The 15,492-nt window shown below is 51.5% G+C and overlaps 1 protein-coding gene across 2 annotated transcripts in view; it reads right to left on the bottom strand.

Annotated features, from left to right (window-relative positions):
* Nucleotides 1-15,492, bottom strand: part of LOC138528653 (F-box/WD repeat-containing protein 7-like) — an 865,213-nt gene that overhangs the window by 162,611 nt on the left and 687,110 nt on the right. For both annotated transcript variants that reach the window (XM_069640473.1, XM_069640474.1), the window contains one exon: nucleotides 3,588-3,724. In XM_069640473.1, the coding sequence (XP_069496574.1) occupies nucleotides 3,588-3,724 (137 nt within the window). The remainder of the gene's footprint in view (nucleotides 1-3,587; nucleotides 3,725-15,492) is intronic.

Genomic DNA, 15,492 nt, shown 5'->3' with positions numbered 1-15,492 from the left:
GGAAAAAAGGGCATCACTCTGTCCAGGTTAAAAATTCAAGTCCTCAAAATCCAGCAGGGTTGCTGAGGGTCTCTAAGGTAGAGAGGAATTAGCAAATGTCTGAGAATTCTTCCTAACACTTCCACTGCTTCTGCTGTAGGAACCGAAGTGCCAGGGAGAGGAACACCAGATTGTGTGTGTTGCTTTTAAGTCAGACCCGAGCGCTAGGAAGATCCTCCGGACTTTCCTGATGCAGGACTGACCGAGCCTGAGCCACCTCAAAGTGCTGGAACCTAGAAGCAAGGACAGTTTGAAGTGGTATCCGAGAACCGCAGTGTTGCCATTTGCTGTCAGACGCGAGCGGCTGAAACACTGAAGAACTGCTGAATTGCAGTTTGCCCATTGCTGCCGCTGACCTTCCCATTGCAGAACAGGAGTCCCCAGAAGTCCTCCCTCTTGTCCCCACGACTGAGGCTCAACAACAGCAGGATCTGCAGAGCTGTACAGGAACAGCTGGAACCATTTCTTCTAACAAGAAGTACTGTAAAGTCTAAGAGAACTTACCTCTTGTTGTGTAGCCTTACTTGCTCTCATTTGAGACCTGTCTTGGTTACCTTGCAGAGTTGCTAAAGCTTTGCCCCTCACAAACCAACCCAGCTTGTGGCCCTTCAAGTGTTCCATTTTCTACAAATATTTCTAAAAACATTGTGCAAGACCTTTTACCTACCTGCAAAGAAGATCTTCAGCTCCCCTTGACATTGTGCAACTAACATTGGCTGTCCTGGCTCCCTGAGAGACTCTTCTTACATCCGACTCTGTGCTTTATCTTTTCCCCAGGAAAGGGTTAAACTGATTTGACATTGGAAGGTTCTTAAAAGTACTTACCCGTTTGTGAATTATTTGTTAACCTTTGTTTTATTCCTCTATTCTATCTTTTACACCAAACTCAGTATTTCCGTAGTGTACCAGTGATAAATCAATGTCCACAGTTTCCTAGCTATTTAAGTCACCTGAGGGTATAGGAAGTGTGTGCGCCGTCCCCTATTGGGTATCATCTGATTTAGAGAAACAGTGTGTTTTTAAGTGCATATAAGTGTTATATATATTGCTCCCTTCTGAAGAAGGCTTATACAACTGACTGAGAAATAATTTAATAACTGTTTTATCAAGAAACCTCGAGTATAAGTGTTTATTTGGATACCTGCTACTGTGAAACTGTGTCACAACATTACAGCTCACATTGGCCCCTCCGGAGATAAACCTGGCTGCTCAGCCACACTACCAACCTGTGTAGTTCAGACTTCAAAGGTTGGGTCCCCAGTTGCCAGGTGGTCAAGGTCATTGTAGTGCACCCAAGGGGTACTGCATACAATCTTGCCCAACAGTTGAGCAGTTAGCTTGCCTTCCCCAGGCTTTCAGCATATGGGACAGAGCGGGCCGAGTAGCCAAAGAGCGCACAAGCGAGAGCGTGCATGGGCCAAGTAGCCAAAGAGCGCACAAGAGGGAGGGAGAGAGAGAGAGGGAGAGAGGGAAAGAGAGAGAGAGAGAGAGAGAGAAGGAAAGAGAGAGAGAGAGAGAGAAGGAAAGAGAGAGAGAGAGAGAAAGAAGGAGAGAGAGAGAGAGAGAGAGAAGGAAAGAGAGAGAGAGAGAGAGAGAGAAGGAAAGAGAGAGAGAAAGAGAGAGAAGGAAAGAGAGAGAGAGAGAGAGAGAGAAGGAAAGAGAGAGAGAGAGAAGGAAAGAGAGAGAGCGGGCCGAGTAGCCAAAGAGCGCACAAGAGAGAGAGCGGGCCGAGTAGCCAAAGAGCGCACAAGAGAGAGAGCGGGCCGAGTAGCCAAAGAGCGCACAAGAGAGAGAGCGGGCCAAAGAGCGCACAAGAGAGAGAGCGGGCCAAAGAGCGCACAAGAGAGAGAGCGGGCCAAAGAGCGCACAAGAGAGAGAGCGGGCCGAGTAGCCAAAGAGCGCACAAGAGAGAGAGCGGGCCAAAGAGCGCACAAGAGAGAGAGCGGGCCAAAGAGCGCACAAGAGAGAGAGCGGGCCAAAGAGCGCACAAGAGAGAGAGCGGGCCAAAGAGCGCACAAGAGAGAGAGCACACGAGCCAAAGAGCGCACAAGAGAGAGAGCACACGAGCCAAAGAGCGAGAGAGAGCACACGAGCCAAAGAGCGAGAGAGAGCACACGAGCCAAAGAGCGAGAGAGAGCACACGAGCCAAAGAGCGAGAGAGAGCACACGAGCCAAAGAGCGAGAGAGAGCACACGAGCCAAAGAGCGAGAGAGAGCACACGAGCCAAAGAGCGAGTGAGAGCACACGAGCCAAAGAGCGAGAGAGAGCACACGAGCCAAAGAGCGAGAGAGAGCACACGAGCCAAAGAGCGAGAGAGAGCACACGAGCCAAAGAGCGAGAGGGAGCACACGAGCCAAAGAGCGAGAGAGAGCACACGAGCCAAAGAGCGAGAGAGAGCACACGAGCCAAAGAGCGAGAGAGAGCACACGAGCCAAAGAGCGAGAGAGAGCACACGAGCCAAAGAGCGAGAGAGCACACGAGCCAAAGAGCGAGAGAGAGCACACGAGCCAAAGAGCGAGAGAGAGCACACGAGCCAAAGAGCGAGAGAGAGCACACGAGCCAAAGAGCGAGAGAGAGCACACGAGCCAAAGAGCGAGAGAGAGCACACGAGCCAAAGAGCGAGAGAGAGCACACGAGCCAAAGAGCAAGAGAGAGCACACGAGCCAAAGAGCAAGAGAGAGCACACGAGCCAAAGAGCAAGAGAGAGCACACGAGCCAAAGAGCAAGAGAGAGCACACGAGCCAAAGAGCAAGAGAGAGCACACGAGCCAAAGAGCAAGAGAGAGCACACGAGCCAAAGAGCAAGAGAGAGCACACGAGCCAAAGAGCAAGAGAGAGCACACGAGCCAAAGAGCAAGAGAGAGCACACGAGCCAAAGAGCAAGAGAGAGCACACGAGCCAAAGAGCAAGAGAGAGCACACGAGCCAAAGAGCAAGAGGGAGCACACGAGCCAAAAAGCAAGAGAGAGCACACGAGCCAAAAAGGGTGCGCGCATAAGCCAAAAAGCGCAAGAGTCTATTGCAAAGGCATTTTGATGGAAATTCGAAATACACCAGTGCAGGGCAAGAAGTAAGCGGAGTCAAAGTGCCTTAAACCACACAAGAGCCTGTGAGGATCAGCATCCGGGAACTGCTTTCCCAACAGCTACAGGTTTCTTGAATGCGGGTACAAATATTATGCACTGGGATGCCAAAAAAGCTCAAAGAGAAAAAGAACACAATGTAAACAGGAGTGGAAACTTCTGTGGAAGTTGTTTCTGGAAAAAGAAACTAGGCCCAAACCTTTGCAGTAACCTGCTAATAGAAAAAGAAGGCCAGACGTGCAGTGGTACTTATGGAATCATGGAGCCAGGGTCCCCTTTTGAGAAAGTTTTACAAAACTATACATGGCTTACACCAAATAATATTGTATTTCTAACAAGGATAAAAAGTGCTTGTGAAGGCGTCCACACATGAAAGAAGGCAGGTGTCCCCCATATGGATTAAAGCCTTAAGGCAAGCAAGGGTTGTTCAAAAGAAAAGGGAAGGAGAGCAGAGCACACCTACCAACCTTTGGGGGCCTGATGTCACCGCTTCGCCAGTTCATGTCAATCTTGTGCTGTCGCATGAAGCCAAACTTCCATGGGCTGTACATGAAGCCAGGTGTCAACATTCGCCTCCGTCGCAAGTTGAGAGGCTCATCAATGCCTGAGTGAGAAAAAGCCATTACTAATTATTAAAGACCACATGGATGGCGGGAGAGCAATGAGGGTGAGAAAACAGGCAGGTCAAACCAGAAGAATTAAGATAAGACATGGTTGATGCTGATGACAAGGCAGCAAAGCAAACTGAGAAGAGGCATGGCAGGTGAGAAGAATATGTGGCACCAAAGTGCAAAACAAAAACAATGTAAAATTTCCCACAGCATAATATGGACATTGGTTTTAGAGCAGACCACATCACACAAACACGCAAGGAAAATGATTTAAAATTATAACACATGATGGTTAAACCCTACAGATCTACGGTTATATCAGACAGTAAATCCTTTACATTGTACACATGTGCGCGGTGTGTACGTCTCAATCCTTTTCCTTTCTTCTCCTGCTGTCCCTTCTCTCCCTTCCTCTGCTTCCTTGCCTACCCCCCCCCCCGCCTCCTCGGCTACCTTGCCCTCTCCTCCTTCCTCTCTTGCCCCCCCCCCCCTTGGGCTCGATCTACACCTCCTTCTACACCTCCGCAGGGCGTACCTCTGATCCGTACCCCTTCCCGGAAGTACTTCAATGATGGCAACCTTCTCCATATTTCCACTCTCAACACTCACTCAGCCGTCAAACACTCCTCAGACATCTGCCGCCTGCTTGAAGAACTTGACCTTGATGTCCTCTGTCTTACCGAGACATGGTTCACGGCCAGCTCTGTCACAAACTTTGACACTCTCCTACCTGACGGCTACAAGATCCTCTCCACACCCAGAAAGGAGGGGGTTTGGGGTGTAGCCCTGATCTTCCCGGACTGGATTCCTGCCTCTGTCATTCCTATGCAGACCGACTCCTCCTTCGAATGCTTTGTCTGCAGGCTCTCTCTCGCTCTCCTGGCCACTGTCTTAGCGTGGCTACTATCTACCGGCCACCTGGTCAGATCACCTCCTTCCTCTCCGAGTGGGCAGACTTCTCCTCCCTCCTGGCCTCAACCACTCAAATCCTCCTTCTTGGGGACTTTAACATCTATCTGGATGCTCCCTGTTCCTCCTCTGGACTCTTTCACAACCTCTGCGATCCTCTTTCTATTCTCCCCTCTGGCCCGACTCACTCTAGAGGGTATACGCTGCATGTTCTAATCTCCTTGGACCTCCCCCTCTGCATCCCTCTGACCACTCCTCTCTCCTGGACCGATCTCTCTCTCCTCCCATCTCTCCCTCTCTTCCCCTCAGGCCAAGCCAACTGCAATACTTCCACCTGCCTTCTCGTCATCCAACCCATGAAGTGTGCGTCAATTAAGGCTTTCGCCGCCACTTTCTCTCCTCCTCCTCTGGCTGACTCATATCCTGACGCAGCCCTTTCCACGCTCTATTCTTCTATCTCAGATACTCTTGATGTTCTTGCCCCTATCATGAGAATATGCTTGAAGCCCAAAGCCAAGTGAAATGGCAGGCTTCTTGTATACTCCGACAAACTAGCCTGCAACCTGCTCAAAAGGCGGTATCGTCTCCTTGACCGAACTAAGAAGATGGCCCACATCCAAGCCCATGTCTCTGAGGCATTTAACAATTCGGCTCAACTTTTTAAAATCTGCAAGGAGCAGGCCAACCCTGCTGCAGTCTGTACCTCGCCTGTCGCCTCCCAGGCCCTTTGCAAGGCCTTTGCCTCATTTCATCTTTAAAAAAAAAAATATTAAAAAAAAACAAAACATCCTGTGCACCATCTTGCCCATTCCTCCTCTTCCCCCTTCTGTATACTTTACCTCTGGCACTACTGCAGCCGCCCTCCTCCTCCTTCCTTTCCTCGGTTCTTCCCCGGACGAGATTTCCAGACAAATTCCTAGAAAAGCTGGCCATCTCCCATCTTACTCTCCATGCCGATTCTGTTGGCTGCCTCCACGACCATTAGTCTGGCTTCAGAGCTGCCAGAAGCATGGAAACTGCTCTCCCGAATATCCATGAAGACCTTCTCTCCAACCTCGACTCTAACATCACTTCTGTCCTCATCCTACTCGATCTTTCTTCTGCCTTTGATATGGTCAACCATGCCATTGTGCTCAACCGTCTGTTAAAACCTTGGTATCACTTATCAGGCCCTGGCCTGACTGACCTCTTTCTGCTCTTATCGACCCTCCCAGGTCCAACTTGGGTGCTTCCTTTCATCCATTTCACTCTCTACCTGTGGTGTTCCCCAGGGGTCTAACCTCTTTTACTGGCTTTTCAACCAATACCTGGCACCCCTTGCCCACCGCATTGCTGTTCTCTGCTCCAACATTCAGTGCTATGCGGATGACAACTCGTTTTCAGGCTTCGCTCTGCCACCTCTTCTCATCTCCGACTGTCTGCTATCCAGGAGTGGTGTGCCGCCAATGATCTCTGTCTTAATGCCAGAAAGACTGAGATTCTCCTCATCAGCACACCTGCACCATTTTTTACTGTCACTCTTTCGCCGGCCTCCCTTGGCACTCTTCCTGCTCCCACCTTTGAAGCTAAGAATCTCGGGGTCATCTTCGACTCCACTCTCTCCTTTTCTCCTCACATCTCTAAGAAGTCAATGTACCAACTGCACCTCCTCAGGGGTATTCTTCCTTTTCTTCCCACAGAAGCTTCCAGTCTCTAGAGCTCAGGTTCTCTCTAGGCTGGACTACTGCAACAGCCTCTTTCTAAATCTGCCTGCTTCTACTCTCCACCCTCGCCATCTCATCAGAACAGGACTGCAAATTCAAGACCCTCTGCATTGTCCACAAGCCCTTCTGGGGCCTGGGTCCACAATACTTTCAACTCTCCCTCAGTAAATCCCTTCCTACTCGAGCTCTTCGCTCTTGCACCTCCAACTCCCTCAAGGTCAGTCGCTTCTCCAAGCAACGAGTTGGGGGTAGATCTATTTCCTTGGTTGGGGCCTGTGATGTTTGAAATGCATCAGAGAGACAGGGCCGCTGAATCCTTGTCCTTTATTGCTTTATCATGTATGTTCTGATTTGGTTTTTTTCAGCGCAGGAGTATATGTGGGACTCCTGGCGGTGCAGCTCTTCCTGTATTTGGTTTGGTGTACAGACCTTTGGGATACCCCTATGGCACCCATGGGTGGGAGTACGACCCCGTACTCCTAGTGTATGTTTTTGGGCACCTGTGTGTGGTCCACAGAGCAGGGTAAGGGCTGGTGGCAGCTCTGTGCTGAATTGACAGGTGCCCCGTGCATCCTCCATTTTGGGGTGCCTAGGCCCCATCATTGGAATCAGTGGATTCCTGATAGAAAGCAAGAGGCCACAAAGCCATCTTGTTTCCCATCGCCTGTTACCTTCTTTTCCCGAAGTCCCGGGAAGCCCTGCTTCCGTCCCTTCCACCTGACTGGCTGTTGGGTGGAAGATCCATATATGGTAGTGTGGGGAAGTCCTGGCCAGACTGGCTGGAGCCTTCCCAATGACTGTATGTTGTGGGTACGCCCGTGGGGTGGGACCTGGGTGAAGTGTGACGAATACGCATTCTGTGTTATGGGTGTCCAGTATCTGGTATTTGATACAATGACTGAGACAGGCCTGCCCGAAACGGGTATGAATGCAGTGTGTAGTGCTGAATAGCAGAGTGCTTGTCCGAATCCACATTATCTGTTGAGTGTCTGGATGGAGAAGAATGGCCTGAATGCAACGTGCACCTGATTGGCTGCCTGACTGCCTAAATGCCCTTCTGAATGAATGGTTGCCTGAGTGTAACCCAGAAGAGTGAATGGGAGATAAACAGTATATCTGGGGGCCTCTCACTGCTAGAAATCGTTCAGAAGCTGAAGTTGATACTTGATGCTTACTCTCGAAGCCGAGCCGGAAGAAGGTGAACCGCTGTTCTGTTCCTTTCAATCTGAAAGCTGCTGTGCCTTCAAGAACTGATCCAAGAGAGGACCTGGCTAGGAGACCTCTTCCCGAGCTACGAGGGACCATCGTGCACCAGCTGATCTTTGCCAAAGCTCCGTGGTAGACAGACCTACGAAAGGCTGCCGACTGGAGAAGGGGACCACCGAGGATAGCGAAGAGAAGCACAGGGACAGCCATCCACCGTCGGCAACCGGAGCTGCAGTACTCCTTTTGCCTAAGAACATTTGATCCAAGCACTCCCTTGAGCATCATCGTTGACTGCTTTCATCCTGCCAGAAGTCAAGGCCGTCCACGACCGAGGAGAACCCGCCAGTGGGTTTACCCGCCACCCGAAAACCTCAGACGCCGAAGCTACTTAAGTCAGCCGTGGTCACATCCCGTTCGCCGATGACTCGATGCCCTTGCTGGGCCAAAGTTCTTCACTAACTCTTTGCAGCAACAAAACATTGTCAAGGTGCGCTGCACGCCTCCCCTGTTGCAGGACATTTTCGATCACTCGTCAACAAGCACCGCAAGGACCGAAGCTGCCGCCTCAATGACAATGTTCACCTTTTCTTCATCTCGGAAGTTCGACGACCCATGGCTCCTGCCTGAAAGGGAGCGCACTCAAGAAGGGCCCGTCGATTCCCAGATGAAGAACTATACAACACAAGGTACATTTGGGTTGCAGAACTATAGAAGATTAGACTCTAGATGGATTGGGCTTGTAGTGCATCTTCATTTACAGGTTGCCCAGGTGGGGAGGATCCTCACACGGAACTGTGTCTAGGTAATGAGGCCAGTATTCTGCCAATTACCTAACCAACGTATCTCCCTCCTAAATCTATAGTTGATATCGTTTTACTGTGTTGATTCATATGCTATTTGAATGGAGTACAGTTGATGCTTCTTAATAGAATCAGCGTAATCATGGTACCACCTAGAACTGTATATATTTACCATTTTAGAATTGTTGGAGCACAAAGTGTATTATCGTGAGTGTATATAACGTGAACCTTAATTATATAAAGACTGTTTTAACTAATACAGTGTGTGGACATTCCTTTGTGGGTGCTTGGGGACTACACTAAAGAACCAGCCCGCATCACCTCCTGAGAAGCTAGGCCTTGATTGCTCGTCCATTGCTACCAATAAGAGAATCTTGGCTGGGGGGTCCTCAGTGCCTCTCCTCTACCCTATAGAGAGTAGGGGTACAGACACCGCCCCTCCATTTGCTTTACAGGGCCCCCCCTGTAACAGCCTTCCCTGCCTCTCTGAAACTTGAGAACCATCTTTGGTTGAGAAGCACCTCAAGACCTTCCTCTTTGCTTCTGCCTTTGCTCTTCCTCTCACCTGCTGATCTGTCTGCTTCAGCACAGGGCACCTGGTTACCCTCTGTTTTTTCAGCCCAGGTCCATGCCCTCCCAGACCTGTACTGCCTCCTGGCAACCCTTGCATTTGAGTCTGTATCTGTAGCCCTACAGTCCCCTTACCTGCATTTATCAGACGCCCCCTGTCTGCGCTTTAACCTTGCACTTGCCACTGTGCTGGCTGCACTATCAGTTTTATCCCTTGCTCAGCACTTTCCACTCCTCCCCTCTCCCTTGCACTTTCCCCTTTCCCTATCCCCTCTCCCCTGCACTTGCACGCTCCCAATGTCACTGGGCCTAGTAAGATTGTTCTGTTCCTCCCTTGTTCCCGCCCCTTGCCTCGTCATGCTCTGAAACACTTGTGTATGAGTGTGACACAAATAAAATTTCATATCAAACCCTTATACCTAATCCTCATTGTGTATAATATCACATGGAATCAAGGCTGGACTGACTGTAGGACATTTTCACCTAATGCACCTGCACTTTCCTTGGTTGAAAAAATGAATAAACTGCTTCAGTTACCTAGCTCAGGCCCTCTTAAGTCTAAATATAGAGCTGCCCCATCAGCCAATGCAATTATCTTTATTAACCCTTTAAGTGCCATTGTTGTCCCCCCCAGTGCCGCAGGTTTTTTTTTTAAAATCGCGGTACCCACCGCAAAACCCGCCAAACATTTCCCCCGTCATTAACCCTTTAAGTGCCACCGACGAGCCGGCTCGTCGGTGGCAACCTGGAGCGGTTTTTACCGACGAGCCGGCTCGTCGGTGGCATTTAAGAGGTTAAGAAAAATGAAGACTTGCGGAATAAGTTGAGTGAGATGTATGCAATTTAATAATCAAAGGATGGCTCCATTTCAACAGCTTAATGAGAACGCTCCAAAAATGTATTGGAACGACCATCAAGCGGAGAATCCTGCCCCTTGAAGGAACGAAACGAACACCATAGGATAGCACTTTAGCTTTGTAGGCATGCCAAACCAATACACTGCAATGCACCCAATCTAGCTGAGCAGTCCTGTACATCCTGAGGGAAGCGAAGACTGAGTTGTAGGCACTTAGGACGTAATTCAGATCCACGCCATAATAGGCAACAATTACATAAAAGTCCCACACAGGTTACATCTAACAGGACTTTCTCATGTGCAAATTTCATATGAAATGTTAACATTTTCTGGTGCAGTTTGATTAATGGGTGTTGTAATCACACTATGTACTGAAACAATTTCACCAGTGGATGGCATAAATATACAGGAGCAATTGAGCGCACAAGGCCGCCCAAACCACCAAAGGGGCATTCAGGAGAGCTTGCAAGCTGAGACAATTGTTTAATGGGTTAAACAATGCGTTTTACAGCACACTGAAAAAATGGGTAAAAAGCCACAGTTTGCAATCGGTTATTTTAGGTCAACAGATGAAATAATCCATTATTTGCGAAGTCACCAACAGTGCAAAGAAGCATTTTCCATAGAATATTCATCATGCCTTTTGGCCACCATGTGCCAACATTCAGCAATGTTCAATATGTCCATGCTGACTGTGTCCATACATGCTAGCTGCACCAATATATGGGCATTATTCAAACAGTGTGAAAGGGCCAGCACCCTGTCCTGATCTAGAAGGGAGGGAGAACCCCTCACAGCCTAAGGTGGGATGCCTACCAGGGAGAAATATTTAGTCATTTTTATCCCAGAGGACAACAATGGGAGTTGAGAGGGCCCCAATTCCTGCCCCCCTTTTGCCAGTTTATGTGGGGTACCACTTTGTCTCACAACATACCTCCTAAGCAAAATGCTAGACAGAATCTTTTTATTTTTCCTACAGCCAACATACCAAACCTGTGTAACATCAAGAACAAGCAGAGGAAGAACAGCCCTGCAGCCCCCTACCCTGCCTTGCTTTATGACACCACAGACCTGGAACCAGCCAAGTGAGAGCAACCCTCCAGGGTCCCACCCTGATAGTATTCCGAAGCCCATGGCTGAATGCCAGTGGGAAAGGATCTCTTTTGCCTGCACATCTGCAAGTCAGACATGTGCACTGCTCCCAGCATCGCCAGCAAAAACACTTGGGCAGTGGCAAGCTCCCTAGAACACCAGGGACTAAAAGGGATGCAGACGCCGCACAGACTGTGTTTAACTTAGGGGGACACAAAACAAGCACCCCAACACGAACTAGGACATTGTACTATGCAGGCCACCACAAGTCCACAATGGGCTCACAGAAAAGGGGCATGGATTAGCACGCTATTTTACATCTTTGATTATTAGAACACTTGGCCATAATGGTCAAGACAAGTGAACTAATGGCAGGAGGAAGGGGGGAGCATAAAGAGCAACAGGAAGCATGAAGATACGGGTTGTTCCGATGAGGTCAGAAGAGACGATGGCACACCAAGAGACTAGTGAAAGGAAGAAGTTGTGTGGAGGCAAGGTATGTTGGTCAGAGTGTAAACAGTTCTACGCTGTGAGTGCGCCCGAGAGGGTAGGAACAAGTTACTTACCTGTAACTGTTGTTCTCCAGCATGGGTCTGGCATGGATTCACATGCTCATGAATATTCCCCGTCGTCAGGCTGGGAATCCTCGGTAAAGAAAAATCAGTATCAGTTTCGTTTCGTTTCTGATCTGTCTTTCGTAGTAGTAACCAATCACTGATCTCTGCATCATACTGACCACAGCCAATGACTGCCCTCTCCCTAAGCCCCGCCTCTGGCAGCCATCTTCAGATTTGGTAGCACGTGAAGTGGCAGTATGACCAAGTGAAGATCCGCAGAGGGGTAGGCGGGAGGGTTCGCATCTGAATCCACGCCAAACTCATGCTGGAGAACAACAGTTACAGCTAAGTAACTTGTTCCTTCTCCAGCATGGGGTCTGACATGGATTCACATGCTCATGAATAAAATAATGCATAGCAGTACACACATGCACAACCACGGGAGGTGGCAAAGGCTCAATATTAAGCATTATATCCAAAACTCAACATTAAGCTATTCTTACCTCCTCACCAGGCTCACCTTAGGCGAACAGTTGCGCAGCACTGCTTGCGCGACCCTGGACTCCTCCCTGGAATCCTGATCGACGCAGTAGAATTTCGTGAAGGTGTGCGTCGACCTCCACGTAGCAGCCCTGCAGATGTCCAGCAAGGGCACACCAGATAGGAACGCTGTGGTAGCTGCAATCGCTCTGGTCGAATGGGCTCTCCAACGGCCAGGCAGCGGTCGGTTTGCCAACCGATGACAGTACATGATACAGCCAGAGAGCCATCTGGAAATGGAGGCCTTCGATGGAGCTTTCCCCTGATTGACAGGTCCAAAGTTCACAAAAAGTTGTGACGTCTTCCGAAAATACTTCGTGCGGTCCACGTAGAACTTCAGCGCTCTAGCCACATCCAGCGAGTGCAAAGTCCTTTCAGCCGGCGACGAAGGCGAGGGGAAGAAAACAGGCAACACCAAGGGTTCGTTGAGGTGGAAGTGCGACGGCACCTTGGGCATGAAGGAGGGGTGCGTCCTGAGCACTACCCTCGTGTCGTGAAAAGTCAAGTACGGGGGCTTGCAGGAAAGGGCCTGGATCTCTCCCACCCGTCGTGCGGAGGTGATGGCCACAAGAAACGCTGTTTTCCACGACAAGAACTTCAACGGAGCCGAGTGCAGAGGCTCGAACGGAGGTCCCATGAGCTTGGTCAGCACCACGTTGAGCTCCCACGCCGGGGCCGGAGCCTTCACCGGCGGGAACGATCTGAACAGTCCCTTCATGAATTCTTTCACCAGACGATGAGACCACAAAGACGTCCGCCCCGTGGCTCTGGTGTATCGGGAGATCGCAGCAAGATGAATCTTGATGGACGCGTGCGCCAGTCCAGCCTTGGCCAGCGTCAGTAGGTACGGCAGTATCTGGGGAGCCGTATCCGTAGAGGGTTAATCTTCTGTGCGTGGCACCAGACAGACAACCTCTTCCATTTGTGTCCATAGCATTTAAGAGTTGAGGACGCCCTGGCCTTTGCAAGAACCTCTCTGCAGTCGGCTGGTATGTTGTAGCCTCCAAACTCTAACGCTGCAGGAGCCAGGCCTGCAAGTTCAGCGACTTCGGGTCGTGATGGAGGATGGCGCCTCCTTCCCTGGAGAGAAGATCCGCGTCCACTGGCAGCTTGATTGACGGGGACGCTGACAAGTCCAGACGGTCCGGGAACCATATCTGCCTCGGCCACGCAGGTGCGACGAGGATCATCCTGCACCGTGACCTCTTGAGCTGGTTGATGAGCCGGATCAGCAACGGCAATGGAGGGAACGCGTATAGAAACAGGCCCTCCCAGGGGAACGAGAAAGCATCGCCCATGCTCCTCGGCTGGGGAAACCTGCTGGCGAACCTCCGGCACTTGGAGTTCGTCGCCGTCACAAACAGATCGATCTGGGGTGTGCCACACCGTCGGAAGAGGCGGTCCACTAGATCCTGTCGTAATTCCCCACTCGTGGCACGAGCGCAGCTCTCTGCTGAGCGAGTCGGCGATGGTGTTTTTTATTCCTGCCAGATGAAACGGCACCAGAAACATCCTTTGGGCGACGGCCCAATGCCACAGATCCTGCGCCTCCTTGGACAGGGCTGGGGATCTGGTACCGCCCTGCTTCCTGATGTAGAACATGGTGGTGGTGTTGTCGGTGAAGATCCTCACCACCTTGCCCTTGAGGGACGGAAGAAAGGACCCGAGGGCCCAAAACACTGCACAGAGCTCCAGGACGTTGATTTGGAGGGACTTCTCAGTTGGAAGCCAAAGGCCTCTAGCGTGCAGATTTTCGGTGTGCGCTCCCCACCTTTCCAGGGAGGCATCCGTGGTCACTGTCTCCTGGTGGCCGGGGGTCTGGAAGTCCATGCCCGCCGTCAGATGCACGTGGGTGCCCCACCACCGGATCGCTCGTCAGAAACTCTTGTCGAGTGTGATCCTCTCCTCGAAGCTGCCCGTCGTCTGGATCCAGCGCGCGTCCAGGAACTCCTGCAACGGGCGCATCCAGAGCCTGCACAGGCGGATGAGATAAATGCAAGAAGACATCATTCCGCGGAGGGACTTGATGGACCTCACCCTGGCCGCGTCCGCAACCAGCATCCGCTGCACCTTGCCCAAGATGGCCCTCGTCCTTTCCTCCGACGGAAAGGCCAGAAGCGACACTGTGTCGAGCTTCGCTCCCAGAAACAGTGCGTCTTGCGCTGGCACCAGGTGGGACTTGGCGTAGTTTATGGAGAATCCCAGGTCCGTGAGTAGTTGGACGGTCCTTGCCGTGTGCTCCACGGCGAGCTCCTTCGTCTTTGCTCGGATGAGCCAGTCGTCCAGGTAGGGGGTAGACGTGGATCCCCTCTAGGCGCAGCCGCGCCGCCACCGGTGCGAGGCACTTGGTGAACACCCTGGGTGCCGACCTCAACCCGAAGGGAAGGGCTCTGAACTGGTAGTGACGCCCTTGGACCACGAACCTGAGAAACTTTCGGTGTCCCTTTAGGATGGGGATATGGAAGTAGGCATCCTCCAAATCCAACGACGACAGGAAATCGCCCTCCTCCAGTTGATCCAGGACGGGTTGGAGGGTGACCATCCGGAACTTCTGTGCCTTGATGAATTTGTTCAGTCGTCGTAGGTCCAGGATGGGACGCCATCCTCCCGTCTTCTTCTTCACGAGGAAGTATCTTGAGTAAACTCCGGAGCCCCGAAGCCTCTTTGGGACGAGCTCGATGGCGCCCTTCCTGAGCATCGCCCTTACCTCCAATAGAAGTTGAGGGACGTGATGTTCCTTCCTGGCCACCTCTTTAGAAACTCGAGCGCGTGACCCTGAGCCAGGGCGTCCAGCACCCAACGGTCGGTGGAGATGGACTCCCACACGCTGACGAAGCTCGCCAGCCGGCCTCCCACCGGGGTGCTTCGGTGGGGGCCCGACCCCACGGCCGGTTCAGTCCTGCTTCGACGAGGCTTTGCCGCCTTGTCCTCCTTGGCAACGACGGCGGGGTCCGCCCGACTTGCCTCGTCCCCTGTAGGCTTCCTGTGACGACGAACGGGCCGCTTGACGATAGGTGGAAAATCCGCCGCTGGAACCTTTGGAGGCACCATGTTTGCCTCCGCCGCTCCAAAGGAGCGGCTGTCGTTGCTGGAGAACACCAAGAGCCCGGGTCGTCTGTGTCCGCCTTGATGGCTTGTAGGGAATCGTCCACTGTTTTCCCAAACAGGTTGCTCCGGTCGAACGGCATGTCCAAGACTCTGGTCTGCACGTCCTGACGGAAGTCAGTAGCATTGAGCCATCCACACCGCCTAAGGCACAAGCCGTTGCCCAACTGGCGAAATCCAGTGTCAGCGATGTCCGTCGCTATAGTAATGGCGTGGTCCGACGCCACTTCTCCTTCCTGCAAGATCTCTAGGGAGTCCGCCCTCTTGTCGTCTGGTAGGAAGTCCAGAAGGGGGGCGAGTTTGTACCACAACTCCCTGTCGTAGCGGGCTACGATAGCCAAGGCGTTGGCAGCCTTAATCGTCGTCGCTGCCGATGAGATGACTCTGCGTCCCATCGTGTCCCATTTCTTTCCCTCGCCGTCC

Source organism: Ambystoma mexicanum, chromosome 7q (assembly GCF_040938575.1).
Source record: "Ambystoma mexicanum isolate Mex_15411 chromosome 7q, UKY_AmexF1_1, whole genome shotgun sequence".
In the NCBI taxonomy this organism is placed as follows: domain Eukaryota; kingdom Metazoa; phylum Chordata; class Amphibia; order Caudata; family Ambystomatidae; genus Ambystoma; species Ambystoma mexicanum.
The sequence above is the reverse complement of the archived record's forward strand: the minus strand, read 5'-3'. Positions and strand labels throughout refer to the sequence as shown.